Raw genomic sequence first — 17230 nt, forward strand, 5'->3', positions numbered from 1 at the left:
AGGGGGGTCAGTGTTCTGGGTCCACTGCACAAACACTTTTTGAGTGCCTGATAAATCAAAGAGTTGCCCTTGTTCTCCGTCATCTGACAGAACAAGACAGGGAAAAAAAAAGAAAAACTGAGAAGTATTCCTAAACTTCTGTTCAGGTTAATTGCACTTGATCAGTGAGAAAACAATCAGGTCTGGAGCAATTGTCAGCCAAGGTGGTGTTTTGCTGTGTGTATGGAGGTTGTGCAGCCTGGAGAATCATGCGAGGATGCCCACGAGGCTGTACGAGCTTTGAAAAGGTAGGCATTTTGGAGAGGAAGCAGATGGCCCACATTAAAAGCAAAGGGCCCTTGTGACTGTCCTCAATGGCCCTGTAGAGAACTAGGTAATTAAATGAGAAATTTAATCAAATTCCTCAAATTAAATGTCCAGCTGGATAGTTCTGCAAGAACACCACTGACTACACATTTACCTAAGGGAGCATCACTAGTAGATGCATAATTCTCCAATCGCTACACACTTGCATATGATGATAGCCTATTCCAGGTGATGATTACAGTTGAAGTATTCCATTCACAATTCAGCCAGCAGGAGGCAAAGGGGCATCATGTGTGGCCACAGAGGGGTCATTTTAATAACGGGAGTAGGGAGGAAGCAACAAATGACAGGATGGGGGGTGGAAATCACTGGATTTAGAGAGGAAACTGTTTTATATATATTTTTTTTTTTTTATTTCTCGGGGGGTAGATAATAATGCCAACAATATTTCATCATGTTTGATGCAACATGTTTTATGCAACATTTAAAAGAGGCTGGTGGTTACAACGTGGACGGTGACCTGACACTCTTATACGAGTCATTGGTTTTTTGGAGTATTTCCTATTATAACACAAGAAAGCAGCCTCTGGGTCCGTTCTGTGTTATTTTGCATTCACCAGATCCAGGAACCGCCCCCCCCCCACCCCCTAACCACCACCACCAGCCCTCCTCCCTCCCCTGCACCCGCCCCGTGCAGGCTCCTCACGCGCAGCCTGTCCGGTAGGATGGGACCAGAGCAGTAGCCACATATCCGTGCATGCCTGACCGCTAGACTACTTCCTGGATGAAAGAATGGGACATTTCCAGCACCACTTTTCTGCTTCAGCCTCCGTCTCGCTGACGCCGCGGATAATCACTTAATAATGACCACGTATGATCAATAATATTCGACCACTTTTTCCTGTAGTTAAAGACAGCGATTGATTGCCGATTGACCCCTCTACACTTCGGGAATGTCGCTATCTGGAAGCCTGCAGCAGACACGGAGGAGTCCAACAACAGATTTTGAATTGTTTTCGTTTTGCCGTAGTGAGCTTAACGCTTTATTCCTCGAAGCTACGAGCAGCCTCTGCTCACACTGGAGGCGAGAAAATTTGTCTTTTTGAAAGCAGTGACTGTATCCTGTGACCGCCAACCATTACTTTGATGCTCTGCCTTCGTGGCCGCTGTTCCAACTTCGTTCCAGCTTCGGTAGTGTGTATGTGATTCTTTTTTAAGGAGGAGAAGAAGAAAAGACACGCAAACTTAATCACCCGTTGCCTTCTTGTTGCTCTCGATGAGTAGTCTAACATGCGGAAAATACGGGAACCGAGTTACTGGTGGATTTTATCCTTAATGTTTTTAACCTTGCCCGAACACAAAGACTGTCAACCTGGTAAGTACCCGCAAGAAGGGTTAGCTATCATTTATTTAGCCGATGTCTATTGTTGGGGTTTCATTTGCAGGGGTAGAAGCTAGTTTTGCTTGGCGATATAGGAGATTTCCCAGAGGTGACGCTTTACTAAATTGTTAACGGTTGCTGGGCCGAGCCGACACAAACGTCCAGCGATTGTGTAAACGCCGACACGTTTTAGCCTCGGTGATTTGTGTGCATGTTATTGATTAGGCAGCTGGACTGTGGCGCAAACTATCCCTGCGTCGACGATAGGCTGAATATTTAACCAGCACTGGTTGCGGATGTTTGACCTTTTTCTCGTTAGCTCTAACACCGGTTATTCAGACAGAACGGTGCAATTCGTCAATCAAATGAAATGTAGTAGATATTCGTCCATTTATTCCGAGACAGTGCTTTTATAACGTTCAGCGCTGTCCCCCGTGGAATTACACTATCAGCTCAACCTGTAGTTTCGTGACCGTGAAATAAGCTGTCCCAAGTTTTATTACAGGTTTACCGTAGTTGTGGACAGTTCAAGTGGCAGTATAATCTGTGTGTGCCTTTTTGCGGTCATGTGTGTCGGTGGAGAGGAGGACCGGGGCGATAGTTAGCGCTGTTGGTTCGTAGATGGATGTGCTTGTATGGGGGGCGATTAATGCCACTGAAGCGTGAACGTAGTTCTGTTTGTGATTACTAATGTTGCACTGGAATTTGTACCCCTTGATGTTCAGTTGTGGCTTGGCTAGCTTCAATGCTGTCATTTTAAATGTTGTTGCTGTTATTTATTGAAATATGGCATTTGGCACTCGAATAAGGTCATATTTCTGTAGCTTTATAGTATCAGTCTGGTTAAAACAATGTAATAGGTTACTGATTAAAGTGTAACGTTGCTCTTTGTCTCCATCCTTTACCATTAATGCTTGCTGCGACACAATCCTTTTGTGTCGTTTATTATCAAATATCTGTTGATCCTGGTTATGCTGATGAATTTTAGTTTGGTTCTTTGTAACCACATGAGAATTTGGCCCTTTTCAAACACAACACATCAATAATTTAATCTATTAAGGTGATAGCATTGTCATTCAGACATTGCCCACTTTTCTGTTAATCTTCCTCATCCTTTATTAACATGTGCTCATGAAAGTAACTGAGAGACCCATGATAAATTTGCAAAAGCAAGGTATATCACTAATGGCCTTTATAGAATCATGGTTTTCTTACATTATCATATATCACCATAACAGTGATATAAAACATTTAATAAAATAAAACAGTGACTAGAAAAAAGTGCAAAATATATCTTTTCTACATGTTTAAATTTTTTAAACTGTGTTAGGCACAGTTATAATCCACTGCTGCAAGAGTTTAAATCAGCCATTGTAACAGCATAGGTATCACTTTGAAAAAAACAGGATTTTTTACTTCACCTGGGGACACACTCTCCTCTGTTGCTGCTGTTTGTCAGATGGGAAGCATAACTCATACAAATTTTTTGATCATGTTTTGCCATTAAAGAGGCACTATGGAATTTTGGCAGATTTTCTCACTGCCCTCTAACGACCATTAGTTTGGCAGCCTTCTTGCATACAACCTGTTCTGTGAGCTCTCTCCATACAGTAAAAGACCTACGTTGACTCTTGTCTTGTCTCTTGCTCTGTCTTTTTTTTATTTTCCTATCTTCCTCCTATCTATCCTCTAGCATTTCCTTGCTGAATCAGCCACTGTGCACATTCAAAAGAAACAGTGTGTTGATATCTGCTTGCTAGCGTGTGACGCAGTGCATAAACTCAGTCGCAGCGTCACGCAGCATCTTGGAAGAAATAGTTGTGAAGTGTCATTTCTCGGCCTCAGAATGCTGCTGGGCAGCAACGGCTCCAGAAATGTGCATAATAAATGTCACTTTGCCATCAAATGAGCCAAAAACACTGAGCTATAAGGTCAAAAAGTTGCATAGTGTGACTTTAAAAACTTATATCAAGCTATGGCACATAACATTGTGTTAATCAAAATGGGGGCAAATGTGAGAGTTGAGAATATTAATACATGGTCAGCAAGAGCAGAAGTTTCAGTTGAAATGCTTTTAATCAAAATTTCTTCATTAAAACTAAAATTACTTAAAGAAAATTTAAGTTATGCAGCTAATTAAAGGCTTGAAAAGTTTTATACTGCTCAGTTTATTATTAGAATCTATTTAATTCTTTTAAACAGATGATAGACCATGGCTATTCATCTGTCCTTCAGTTTGATGTATTTCGTACTTGTGCCTCATTGTTAGTGATATGTATATGTTAACGTATTTTAACAAATCAGATTTCTGTTGCATAATGTTGCATAAAAAGACAAAGGTGCTCATGCAGATGTGACATTGACATATTCACCTATCCTCCAAGTAATAGAAAGCTTGTGATTAGAATAGCTGGATTCATTTATCAAAGATGACTGCACACTTACATGGGCATTGATTAGGTGCATGTATATTGATAACCATGAGCAGCAGCTCTACTTTTGGAGGAATGAAGAAAGGGAGAGTGTAAATTTTCATTCCAGAGTAGCAAGGCCCTCCGTCGGGCTTCGAAGGAGAAGAAGAAGATGGAAAAAAAAAAAAGTGATTTACACTGAAAGTATTGTAAAAGCTGCAAAAAGGTAGTTGTAACAAGTGCCAAATCTCTCTCTGTCTAATAAATCACAATTTTTATTTTTACTGCATAAATCAAAACTGATGGACAGTAGGATATTAAATTGAAGTTGATGTTTAGGTGGGGAATAAGAGTAAAATCAAGCAAGTAGTATGACCAGTTTCTATAAGCTGAAAGCACCTAAAAGACAAATGAGTGTCCACTAGTTAACTGTTGCAACCTTGTCCACTTTTCCACCCTTTGTCCACTGTCTTAATGATGTTGTTGTTTACATGGTCTTCCCATTTTCCACAATATTTAGATAAATAACACAAAATAGAACTAACCTATTGCTTTAGAGGCCCAGAGCGATTATTGTTCTTTGTCCTTTAAAAGCAAATGGCGAAAAGAAAAAGAAAAAGAAGAAAAAAAAAAAAATAGAACGGGAGGAAGAAAATAAAAAGGATGTGATGGCCGGGCTGGGCTTTACCCCAGCATAAGAGCACTCTATTCACCAGCAAGAAATGGAGCGGCCATGGTTTGACAGCTTTTCTGAAACAATGCCTCTTAAGTCTGACATTTTACTTTTGTTTACACTGAATAAGTCTGCTCCTGATTAAGTTTGGTCTTTCAGCTATATTGCTTTCATAATCCAATAACAGCTTTGAGGAGCTGAGACCTCGGAGAACTAATTGTCAACGATTTAATCGGCCTAAAACTTAAATCTATGCTCAGACACAGGGCGCCTACTCAACCGTGGTTGACATTTTTTGAAGAAAGTATTGAACAATGGTAGTTAGAGGTGTGATAGCCAGGGTTTTAAGTGAACACCCAACAATGGTGACTCCTAAAGAGGTTGCCTATATACTGCAACAGCATCAGTAATATGGAGAGTTGTTATGCCATTAGGAGAAAAGCACTAAAGGGTTTTTGTCGATTGAAAAGATGTTATCGCTCTTCTCCCGACTGACAAGTTTGATTTGCTACATGACTTTACATGTAGAGGTTCTTAGATGGTTTATCCAGCCAACCTTAACAACCTTGCCAGTTTAAGACAGTTTTTATGAGTCATACAGTTGATAGCTTTGGGTAACACCAACAAAAAAAACATTTCCTTTTCAGGTTGCAGATCTCAGTGGCACATTTGAATTTACTTTCCTGAACATTGAGGGAACTGGGTCAGCAGTGTTGTAACTCTTCAAAAAAGTTTTCCAGTGGTTGAGTGTATATATAATGTACTTGTGTTTAATGTATTTACTTCTGTGGCACCGAGCATCCTCCATAGCTAAGCAGAGGTAATTATGATGATGTAACACAAGAGAATGGTTCCTCTCTGAGTCACCACCACCCCACTGCCACTCCAAAATCCCCTAGTTCCATGTTTCCACACCCTTAGTTTGCAGCTTTATTGTCGGGTAGCTTTACAAGCCCCTAAGAACTGAGTTTTCTCATATGACTTGTCTCACCAGACCTTTGACACACAGCAGAAAGGCAATACAGGCAGACCAGCCGACCAGCTCGAAGGTGGTGGAGGACAAAACCAATCGTACACTGTCATTAAATCGCTTCTTTCATTTTAGTTCGAGTGACATGAATGTTACAGTTTCCATCATGAAGGCTGTTAGCAAAGTGCACACGAAAAAAATGTGATATGAAAGTTAAGTGTGTTTCTTAGATCATGCATACTCAAGTTAAACTTATAGCTTTTGATAAGATTAACATTAACTCTATGATGTATTTTTTTCCTGACAATTTAGAAGGCTTTTTTTTAAGTATACTCCCATTACATTGACATTTTCTTTTATTTTTCCAGAAAAATCTTTTTACAGTAACAACTTAAGAAGGTCTATTTTATTTATTTATTATTTTTTGTTGTTGTGCAGTAGCTTTTGCAGCTCTGTAGAAGCCATTAGAAGTATCGATCAGCTTCCTGATTGTGGCACTTAATGATAATACAGCCCTGCTAAAAAGGATAAATTTGTATGTGCTTGTGAAATTGATGGGGTCTAATTCAGGGCAGCTGCCACATGACCTCAGTGACACTGGATTAAAAACAAAAACATAAAGATAAAATAACCAAGAAGCAGTTACTAGACAAATAAAAAATTTCAGTTTTGCCTTAAGATGTTCTTTTTAAAGAACATCATCACTACTTCCTGAAAGTAGTGGATAAATAGGAACACATTATCTGAATTTAATTAATGAAGTCTTGATGGAGTGCCGCACCAGGAGAATGCCAGCTGTTTGGACATCACTAATGTTGGCAACACCACCATTACCATCAAGGTCCTTCTCTGGATAATTGGTTCAGTGCATATAGCACTGACAAAACATCTCTCAAGGAGCTCTGGTGGTTTAAAATAGCCTCACTAACATATGCTCAGTCTTAATCATAGATGGGACTCAGCGTAGTGTTATCTGTTGTCTCTCCACCAGCTGCCTGTGCCACCCACTAAATGGTCCGATGGGGAAACATTGCAACTGTAATCACTTTTCACTGGTGTGCACATAATTTGCTGTTTATCCTTTCTACTGGCGATGCTCATCCTTCTCTTACTGCTTTCAGGTTTAATGACTAGCTTATCTGTCTTTCTAATTAAACTGGCCAAACTTTAGCACAAACAGTGCAGTATCGTACTAATAACATTATTTGAACTTGGATGACTTAAAAACTGTGATGGAGCCAACTTTGTTGTACAGCTGTCTGGTGCCGGAGAACTGAGACTTGGTGTGCAGCTGGTGGTTAAGCAGTGATCACCATTGTGGTTTGGGGAAAACATCCCAGCATGTTTACCTCAAACTGATCAGCCGTGAAAAATATGCTTCATTTGGCTGAAATGGCTTGTGAAATGAGATACTCTTTATTATTCTCAAGTTTCCTACAGAATTTGTATTTACTAAACACATAACGTTCTTTTTATTTATTCCACAGTTAAATTTAATGATATTTGAGTTAAAGCAAGGGCATGTAAATTAAAATTTAAAAGTAAATCTGATGTATCATTATCACAAGGGTCAAGTATGAAGGAGTTAAAGGCAGATAAACTTTTACAAAAGACGGTGGGCAACCGTTTGAGGTTTAAGGCGATTGCTTTTAGAAGGGTATTTATATTTTTTTCCTCGGTTTTAGTGCATCTACTGATGGAACATGCAATTTTCTTGAATTTGTCATGTAAAGATACATATGCAACCGTGTTATCTCAAGACTTTGGCTCAAACAGTCACACACCCAAAACATTGTTTATCTTTTTAATTTTATAGTGATTTCAAGTGTTTATTTTGCCGCAAATGAATTTATTGAAGAATCAGTTAAGTTCAATTCAGCTTTATTTGTATAGCGGCATTTCACAGCGTTGTCTCAGGGCTCTTTACATTTACGTACATACTTCACATACTGTAAGAATATTTTAAGAGTTTCATTTCCATCATTATTAAATGTGACAGCATTCAAAATGGTTTGCGAAAATGTTCAGTTGGATTTATATTTTTTTGTGTTGTTTCGTCAGCTGTGAAATTACACCATCATTCATAAATTAAAAAGAATACTTTAGCTGCCACTGGATCCTCCAATTTTTGCACGTTGTCAAGGATGCAGTTAATGGAGAAAATTATTAATGGTACAAACTATCAGATAAAATGTTCTTTTTGCCACTTCGTGGATTCCCATTGCCTGCTCTTTATTAGTATGACTGTTGCTTCTTTGAAGTCTTAACTTTTTATTCAGCAGATGTCACTTTAATCATTTAGAAAATTCTTGTTTTGGGCTCAGGCTATGTTGTACACAGAATCTTGCTGCATAAGAAAACCCTAAGGAAAAAAGAAAAAAATAAGTTTGAATAATGAATAATAACAGCTTTGTTTCATGGACAAAATATTTTAGGAGATCATCATGAGTTTTGAGAGAAATGAATAGTGGATGTGTGTTGTAAATCTACATTGTGTACATTGACGTTGGCAGTCTACCAGTCCTCTGCTTTCCTCTCATTGTTGCCGGTTGCAGTTCGTCAGTCACTAGTCAACTATTGATCTGTAGAACAATGTAAAATCAGGGTGTGTATAATGGCATGTCTCGCCTGACCAGAATGACCCTGGAAAAAGCCACAGGCTGAAACGTGTTGGCTTATTAAATATGCTGTGTACACTGAAATTATTGCTTGAGTTGTGACTCCTCTAATATTTGTCCATATATACTTTTTCAGTAGGCAAAGGTGCCAGAACCATCTGTATCTGCATCTACATTGATCTATTATTTGCATGCATTTTATTATTATTTTTTTTTTTCTCAAATCTATCATCTGACTCAGATCTTTATGCACATGAAGCTTTATTTTTTAAGCAATCCTTAGTATATATTTGCAATGTTTGGTAAAGTTGAGATGTGAAGCAATGAGGATGATTTATGTGATCCTTCACTTTTTTTTTTTTTTTCACAGTAGAACATGAAAAGTAAAAAAAAAGCTGGCATCAAGCTTCATAGTTAGCATGTGAAATTTTAAGCTGTCCTGGAATCTGCCTCAGCCTGTCTGGAAATTGCACATCTCTGTATATTTTTACAATGTTTATTTTAAAGTTTTATGCTGAGAAAGAAAGTGAATCCGTTGATCAGATGAGAATTTGGATCATTTTACAGTGGCATGTGTAGTGGGCGAAACAATGAATGTTTTTGGACTGGTAAGGGGAAAAAAATATCAGACCATCAAACCTTTTCTGAAAACTGGTGAAAGGTTATAACGTTTCTTTATATTTATTATTTAATGAATGGCAGCATTAAGCAAAAATCCAGACTTGGCGTGCCTTTTATATACTGTAATCCTATCATTCTGTACACAATCTATACATTCTACTTTATTTAATTTAATTTATTATAACTAACATTTTCAAGAGCATTGACCTATTTTGTTTTCCTTTTTGCATTTGTTAATTTTTTAATGTCATTATGAGGAAAACAGATGTGAGATCAGTGGTTTACCCCATGTCGACCGTCTGCATCGGTTTTGCAGTTGTGCCGTGGCTTTGTCACGTCTCCTTTGGGATTTTCATAAGTTTCAGAAATGGAGCACCCTCAAGCAGTCTGTTCTGTAGCAATCACATTTCCAGTGGTGTTGGCAGTTGCTTTGGGGTTTTCTTTTGTTTGTGTAAGCTTATGGAAGACACATTTCCAGCTCATATATATATATATATATATATATATATATATATATATATATATATACACATATATATATAGTTAATATGGCAGGATCACTTTGTGACTGTATCTTCCTTTTTTTAATTACTGCATCAGAAGCTGCTGCATTTCAAATCCTCCTTACACATTTGTGAGGAAAAATTAATAACCAAAAACATCATTAAATATTAATTTAATTTTAGTTGTCAATGAGCATTTATACATTCGTGGTTGAAATTCATGCCTCAGAGAAAGCAGTCTGGCAAAGACTGATCTAGTGTAATAAATCCATTGCAAGATGGAGAGAAGAGCCTTGAGTGAAATAGAACGTCACGAGCCTGCTGAACATTAGCTTTCTTACTGACATTGGGAGTGAGCTTGTGCTGCCTGGAAATACAAAAATTGGTTTTAAAGTAAAATGTTTTCGTCAATGTGACATCAGCGTTTTTAGAGCATTGTTTATTTTTTAGGATAATTGCAGTAATTTGACAGTAATAGTGATAAAACTGTTTATTTGTCTGACGTATGTTAATCAAGGCAATCAGTCATCACTTCATTACTTGATGTGTATGGTTGAGTTCACTCAGTCTTTTAGCCAAGACACTCAAAGCTGGTCACAGTAGCATTTAATCATTCAGAATGACTCACAGCCACTTTAGTCCAGATCATTTCATCTGTCTTAGCGACATTAAACCCAAAACACATACATACAAACTGGATTTGATCAGGTGTCTTTGGAACAAGGGGAGTATAATGCCATTGGGGAGGATGGCGTACTTATTTCCTTTGCTTCATGACAATAGTGATTAATATCCAGGCAACAAGACACTTTCAATGAAGGACATCTACTGCTGCACTGGAGGACTTGGCCATATCAATAAATGTCCTTTGTCCTTCAGTTGCCACATCCCCTTTCCCCTTAAACAATCTTGCCGTGATGTGATACTGTGTCAGCTTTACTTACAGCTGAACTGTCAGTCAATGCTGCCCTGTGGAGAGTGGAGACAATGGAACCTTCAGGCTCCTTTTTCCTTCATTGTGTTATTGTGGGTCAACAGACCATTTGTGTTTGCTTTGTGCTCATGTTTTCTTTATTCCCCCCCCCCCCCCCCCCCCCCCCTTTTTTTTTTTTTTTTAAGTGACAGCATTCAAGATTGTCTTTTTCTGAGGCGAGGAAAACAAATTCAAAAATAGGCTATCTCCTCCACGAGGCTCATTTTCCCTGTCATGAATTATGGCAACAATCACTGAAGATATAGCATTAGGCTGTGCATGTTTTATCAAGCTCCGGGTGCTGTGCTGAATGCAAAATATGCTTGGTTGAATGAGAGTTGAGATGCTCTTGATGAATTAAAGTTTAACCTTCTCAAAACTGTAACAGTAGCAGAAAGTGATATTTACCTTTGCTCCAGTAAGTGGAAGTTATACGTTTTTTTTAAATTAGTTTTTATATGGGTTAATAAAACGTGTCCGGGTTTTATTAAAAACCATTCTCAGTTTATTTGGTCCTCAAACTTTAGTGTGGTGCTTATTGTCAGTCAGTTCTAACTAATTGAGCATTTAGTTAGAACTGATGATTCCAAGCAAATTTGAACATTTTATGGTCTTTGGCATTCTTATCATTGATGAAAGATAAACTTATTACTGTTTTTTTATACCACTGGAAGTATATTTCTCAATGCACTCCTTTTATATTTTCTTTTTTTTAAGGTCATGATTCTATAAGTGTCATTTGTTTAGTCAAGAACCATGGGCGATTTATGTTTTGTGTGGTTTATAAAAACTAAAGTATGATATAATTCATAAGCACCCATATTCATAAGCATGAAATTTAGTGTTTAGTCATTATTAGAAAAAGGGATCTTTCTCTGTAAAGCAGAAATATGTCAATATTTTTCAAATACAGTGAATATAACATTAATCTTAGCTGACTGATCAGGTAGATGGAAGAGAAATGTTAGTGGTTTTAAGGTGATTAGACATAGTACTACTGCTAAACCTTAATTTGTTAATGCTAACAGTTTAATGCAAAATGTCGCAAATCTGCCATCTGATCATTTGCACCATATTAGTTAGGGGTTGATCGATTAATTAATTAATTTATCGTCAATTACAATTAATAAATGTTCAAAATTAAATTTATTATCAATTAATTTAGACACGATTACAGATGCAGCATTGACATTGTAAGTATTGGGTAGCATAAAGTGTAGTAGTCTTTTACAGTTTGGGAGTTCAGTGTTTCCCACAGACTAGGTAGCAATTTGTGGTACTTAAAATAGGTATTTTACTAAAATAGGCAAAATACCTATTTTACCATCAGAGGGGCTGTTTATCTGCATAGACATAGACAGGTTGGGGGTAATGATTTGTTAACAAATAATATGTGTAAACTAACCTTCACTCAGGTAATCGTCAGATGTCCCAAGTGTCATTGAATGCAGCATGTAATGCTTGTTTATATGTTGGTCTAAGTCAGCACTGAAAAATATTATTGGCTGTTTAACATCTAATGACAACTTAAGTTGTAAAAAGTATCCAATTTCAAGTAATCCAATTTATGCCACCCTAACCCTTTTCCTGATGCCTCTACCTGGTCCCCTCATCAAAACATTTCTAGACCCACCCCTGCATAAGAATCCTTTCTATCACCTGTCAACCACGTGGTTAGAGAAAAGTCCTTTCCTTTCACTATTTTCATGATTTTTAAAAAGTAAACCAGTGGTTTACAGAAGAAATCCTCTTGTTTCATCTTTCTGAGGATATCTGAACCTGATCCTACTGGCTGTATTATAACCAGCAGATTTCACAACAGTTGCTCCCACAAACCTCAGCTAATAAAAAATAAATAAATAAATGCAAACAATAAGCTATCTAATTAAAATGGGCTACTGTTTTGTGTCAACATCCTGGTACTTTCCTCTTCAACACAAGCTGAATGATAAACAAGAGAGACGGTACCTGCGGCAGAAAATCCGATCAGCTGATCACCGACAGTCACGTCATGATTCAATGAGCAACAAGAGACAGAGGGCGAGAGGAGGCAGATGCGCAGCGCAGAGATGCAGCGACTGAAGCAGCAACATTTGCACAAAACTGTGCAAAGTAAAAACAAGTAAAAAGAAAATAAAAAAAAAAAAACAGGAAAAATCTGTGGGTGTTGGACCCTCTTACCATGAAATCCCCTACAGGTGCGACGCCCCTTTATGGGCATATAGCCTACCATAGCCAATCTCAACTAAATGCATTTCATCTTTCATTGCATTGTTTGCTGAATTAGCAACGGTGACTTGGGGTGCGGGATGTTTAATATTAATAACGTAGTTCATTAGGGTAAAATGACCTTTTCTGAGTTACAATAATTTTTGGGCAGGTGTGTTTACGCACCGTATATCATACTAGCCCTTGGTAAACTTCAGATGTCGTCGACCGTCTTCTCTGTGCCAAATATCCCTCTGCTTTGGGTTTTCTTTTAATAGGCTTCGTGCATTGTGTGTGGAGGAGGAGCGGGTGAGTCAGCTGTGTGTGCATGTATCAGTGATATGCGTGTTAATCCACACTGAGCGGTTGCGAGTCACCAATAAAGCTAATAAAGACGTTAATTAAAATATTCAGATTTTATGCTTGAGACAGCATCAAGGAGGGGTAGGGTGGAATCTGTGGCACTTGCAGTTGATTCAGTGGTGCTGCTCCACACATTTGTCGGTGTGTGGGAAACCTTGGAGTTTGGACAAGTTTCTGGGACTAATTCAGCTTCACTCATTTTCAGTAAATGGACGTGCTGGAGGTCGATACGAAACCATGGCACACCTGGTGGGAATTGGTTTAAAAACTGGTGGTGTGCTATTCCCACCAAAAGAAGTTATTGTTTTTATTTGTTTTATTTATTTTCATCAAAATGTTATTTTAATATTAATTTATCAGATTTTCTGGTCACTTCAGCTTATTCATTATGTTTGTCAGTGTTTACCGACGTCTTCCAGGTCGTTAGTCATGGTTAAAAGGGTGGTGGAACGAAGAGTTGAATTTTAATAAAGTGTGTGTTCTTTATTAAAAGTAGGTCATTAAGCAATAGCATAAAATGGCCAGGGCTGTACTGTAAAATTTTTTGATAATTATCAATAATTATTGATATCGATCAATATGATTTTTTTTATCATATCAATATGCCTTTTCTATATAGTCCAGTTTCAAAAGTTGGTAGAAAAATAGCTTCAAATTTTTGCAAAGGTTGTTCATTTTCTATTTTATCAGATATTTGACATGGTTTTGTTATAAACTATTGTTATAAACACAAAAATTAGGGATATTCTTTTTGTATGATGTCAGAATGAACCTAACATCCTCCATAACCTTTCCAGATTAATTCAGTTTGACCTCCTCTAAACTATTGAATACACATGTAAAACTCTTCATGTTGAAGTATTTTATGCAAAAAAACAAAAGAAACCAAAAGAAAAGAATCAACCGCTAAGTGTTCTGGTTTCTTTTCTTTGGATAATCATCTTGTTAGAGAAGAGCATGTTGTGCAATAAATACTTCAACATAAAAAGCTGTACATGTCTGTTCTGTAGTTTATAGGAGGTCAAATTAAATTAATCTATTATGTTGTTAATGTTGCGGAATGACTTCACAGGCACTCCACGTCTGACATGCTCCCCGTGTGAGTTGACGTGCTGCGGAGGTAGGAATGAAACTGTGGCGAAGCAGGAACGCTGCGCTCATGGACCCGCTGGAAAATGGCAGTTAGGCAGCTGAGAAGCTGGTAGGACTAGGCTACCGTGCAAACAAGCACTACTTATCAAGAACTAAACAAACTGTGGGCAAAAATCAACTCACCTGTTGCCACATGTTTTGCAAGACATGTGCTCTCTGTTGCGGTTTGAGAGGGGTGGTGGCTTGTGACGGCGTTTGTATGGGTCTGGGTTTGCGATTGGTTGGGAGGAAGTAATGACTGTAGTATTAAGGTACATGATAGGCTGAAATGAAAAAGGGAAAGAAAACTGTGTTTTTCTGTTGAAGTTTTTATCTACCCCTTTACTTTTGTATCGCACCTCATGTCTGTTGATCAACATATATGCGTATATACTGTGTGTGTGTGACATCTAACTACTATGAAAAACAGAATAACTTTGAGATCACTGATAAGACGTCCTTATTAGTAACTGTGGGCAACATTTCCACTGCAGTAATGGCGGTTCAACACAATGGTCCAAAGCACAAAACGACCACCAGATTTTCATCTATAGGAAGCGTGAAAAGGCTTTTTCCACTGTGGGAATAGAAGCTGTTTCTTCCCATCAACCAATAACACCTGGAAACAGCTATTAAACTAGACTACTATCCCAGTGCTGTTTTTTTTTTATTATTATGCTTAAATATTAAATGCTAGAATGATTCTAAGATTTATCAGCTAATTAAGTATCATTATCAATGTGATAAAAGTAGTCAATTAAAAGGGCCACTAGTAAACAAATGCTATTAAGTATTAAATTGTAACTCCTGCTTTGTAACTGCTCATCTAGTCCTGCGCTAAACTCATTTCCTTTAAGCCCTTGTCAAATGTTTTCCTTTCCCTCCTCCTTAAGTTAACACCCTTGGAGATCAGTCCTAAAGCTCTTTCCTTTGGGTTTAGAGTGAGATTGATGTTCTGTTTGTTTCTCTCACACTTCAGCTGTCTCTGGGAAAGAGCACTAAAACATCACAACGCTTTGGGATAATTGGTGTTAAACTATGTTACTTGAAAGGCCGTAAAGCATTTGAGGTAGTTGTAGGCCTCTTCCAGGTGCTCACGATATAATTGGAGGCTTACTTTTGGAAGTTTCTTTGTTTTCCTAAACTAATTTGATGAAATGAATCTGCATTATTGTAAAAATGACACAGGCAGCAAGTGTCAAAATTTGGTGCTAGTTATTTCATAAGACTCCAAGGGAGAAGATCTGCTGAGTTTAATGCTTTTTGGATATAGAACAGGAGTTCAGAGACTACCCTATCGATCCTGTTGACACACTCCCCTTTAGGGAATGCAAATGTTTCTGTTCTTCAACACAAACATTCAAGCCCTCCAAGTAGTAGAACCCTAATTAACTAGGGATTTGAATACCATGGCCTTTTCATTTGACATTTTCATATTTCAGAAAGAGATTGTTTTACGCTTCTTCAACAAAGACAACCCTCACATTCATCAGACAATGAAGTTTTATGATGAAAGAGTTAACCACTATATTTATTAAACATTTCAAATAAAACACCCTCTACTTGATCCCTAGATAATTTGAGCCTTGCTGTAATATAAATGCCTGTGCAGCTGTTTATCTGTCAAACACCGGTGTGGACTCAAGGTAAGAAGACAGCTGTTGTACATTATTGTCACAGACAACGTAAACCCCATAATACATGTGTTTATCGAAGCAAAGCTAACCTATCCCAGGGTAACCACTAATCACTCAAGGATACCAAAGATCATCTATTTCCACACCTCAAGCAGGTTAACGCTCCATCAACATTTCAGCTCCCTCAGCATCGTGATTCCTTGATGTCATCTGGTTAAAATGAAAGTGGTGACTTTAAAATGGAGAGAGATTAACTGGCAAATATTAAAAAGGCCAAGTCAAGAAATTAAATATGAATTAAAAATACTCCGAGGGCAATACTGTCACACGTTTCACACATCACTGTTTAAACATGACGGAAAAGCTGATTTTTACAGCAAAGTATAAGCTTTTTCATTAAGTGAAAAAAAAAAAGTATCATTTTAATTATTTTAATTACTAAATCTTTTTTTTTTTTTTTTGCCATTGTTTTTTTCATTCTTTATATTTTTCTTGGTACCAGCTTAAATATCAGCAGTTACTAATTGCTGCGGTAATTCTGATAATTATCATAAGTTGATTTTCCTAAGATGTTTAGACAAGACATTTGAAGACATCCCTGTAAACTGAAAAAAGTTTTATTTTAGTCTATAGTCTCACATTTCATACATAGTACAGTTAAGAGAATGATGGATCGATTAATGTGTGTGTGTTTTTTTTTTTATTGGCCTCCTACATATTAATGATCTTAGGAATGCAGTATAATTTTTTGTCAACTGAAAAATGTTAGAATAGCTAATGCAATGCAGATGGAAAATTTATCTGGAATTCAGGAGACGTGGATTTTCTTGGACCACCTTTATTGGGTCACAATATTGGCAGCTAAATGTCCAGATTGCATGATGACGTCACTGCTCAGCTGTGGTGTGCTGTATTTGATTAAAACCATTACCTTGAGTCACAGCCAAGTAGCCCATCAATTGAATGCTGCTTTTCAGCCTTTGTTTGCTCCTGCTTCTGTGCGCTCTGGAGCACATGTTAAAAAGCTTTAATTTGGTTTTCTACAAGTTTGACTACACAAGGATGATGAGATCAGTGCCAAAGTGGCTTCAGTGTGTGTGTGTGTGTGATGTGAAATATCTCCGGTTGTCTCTTGATACAGCACAGAAGACCATTGAGCTCCTATGAATGAAAACAAGGCTGAATGTCAAGGAGCTGTGGTCTGAGCAGATGTCCTTATTTTCAAGAGTGATATGCTGCCATAGATGTCTTGTGCTGTGATAGTCTTGTAATCCCTTTTGGCTAATTGATGACCATCTTATGTCAGCATGCTGCATGATTTCTTCCATCATAATTCCTCAAAAGTCAATCAACAGGAACAGTTTTATATTAGTTGGATAATTTATATTCATCATTGATATGAAGTGTGAATTTCTTCTTGTCCTGTTAATCTATT

General features: G+C 37.6%; 1 protein-coding gene across 2 annotated transcripts in view; it reads left to right on the forward strand.

Annotated features, from left to right (window-relative positions):
* The first annotated feature begins 1011 nt into the window (after positions 1-1011).
* The window catches only part of ca16b (carbonic anhydrase XVI b), a 102729-nt gene continuing 86510 nt past the window's right edge, over positions 1012-17230 (forward strand). Inside the window, exon 1 of one of the 2 annotated variants that reach the window (XM_041979862.1) lies at positions 1012-1681. In XM_041979862.1, coding sequence (XP_041835796.1) covers positions 1597-1681 — 85 coding nt within the window. In that variant the 5' untranslated portion in view covers positions 1012-1596. The remainder of the gene's footprint in view (positions 1682-17230) is intronic. The other variant, XM_041979863.1, reaches the window with a different exon arrangement.

The sequence above is a fragment of the Melanotaenia boesemani genome, chromosome 3, assembly GCF_017639745.1.
Source record: "Melanotaenia boesemani isolate fMelBoe1 chromosome 3, fMelBoe1.pri, whole genome shotgun sequence".
Taxonomy (NCBI): Eukaryota; Metazoa; Chordata; class Actinopteri; order Atheriniformes; family Melanotaeniidae; genus Melanotaenia; species Melanotaenia boesemani.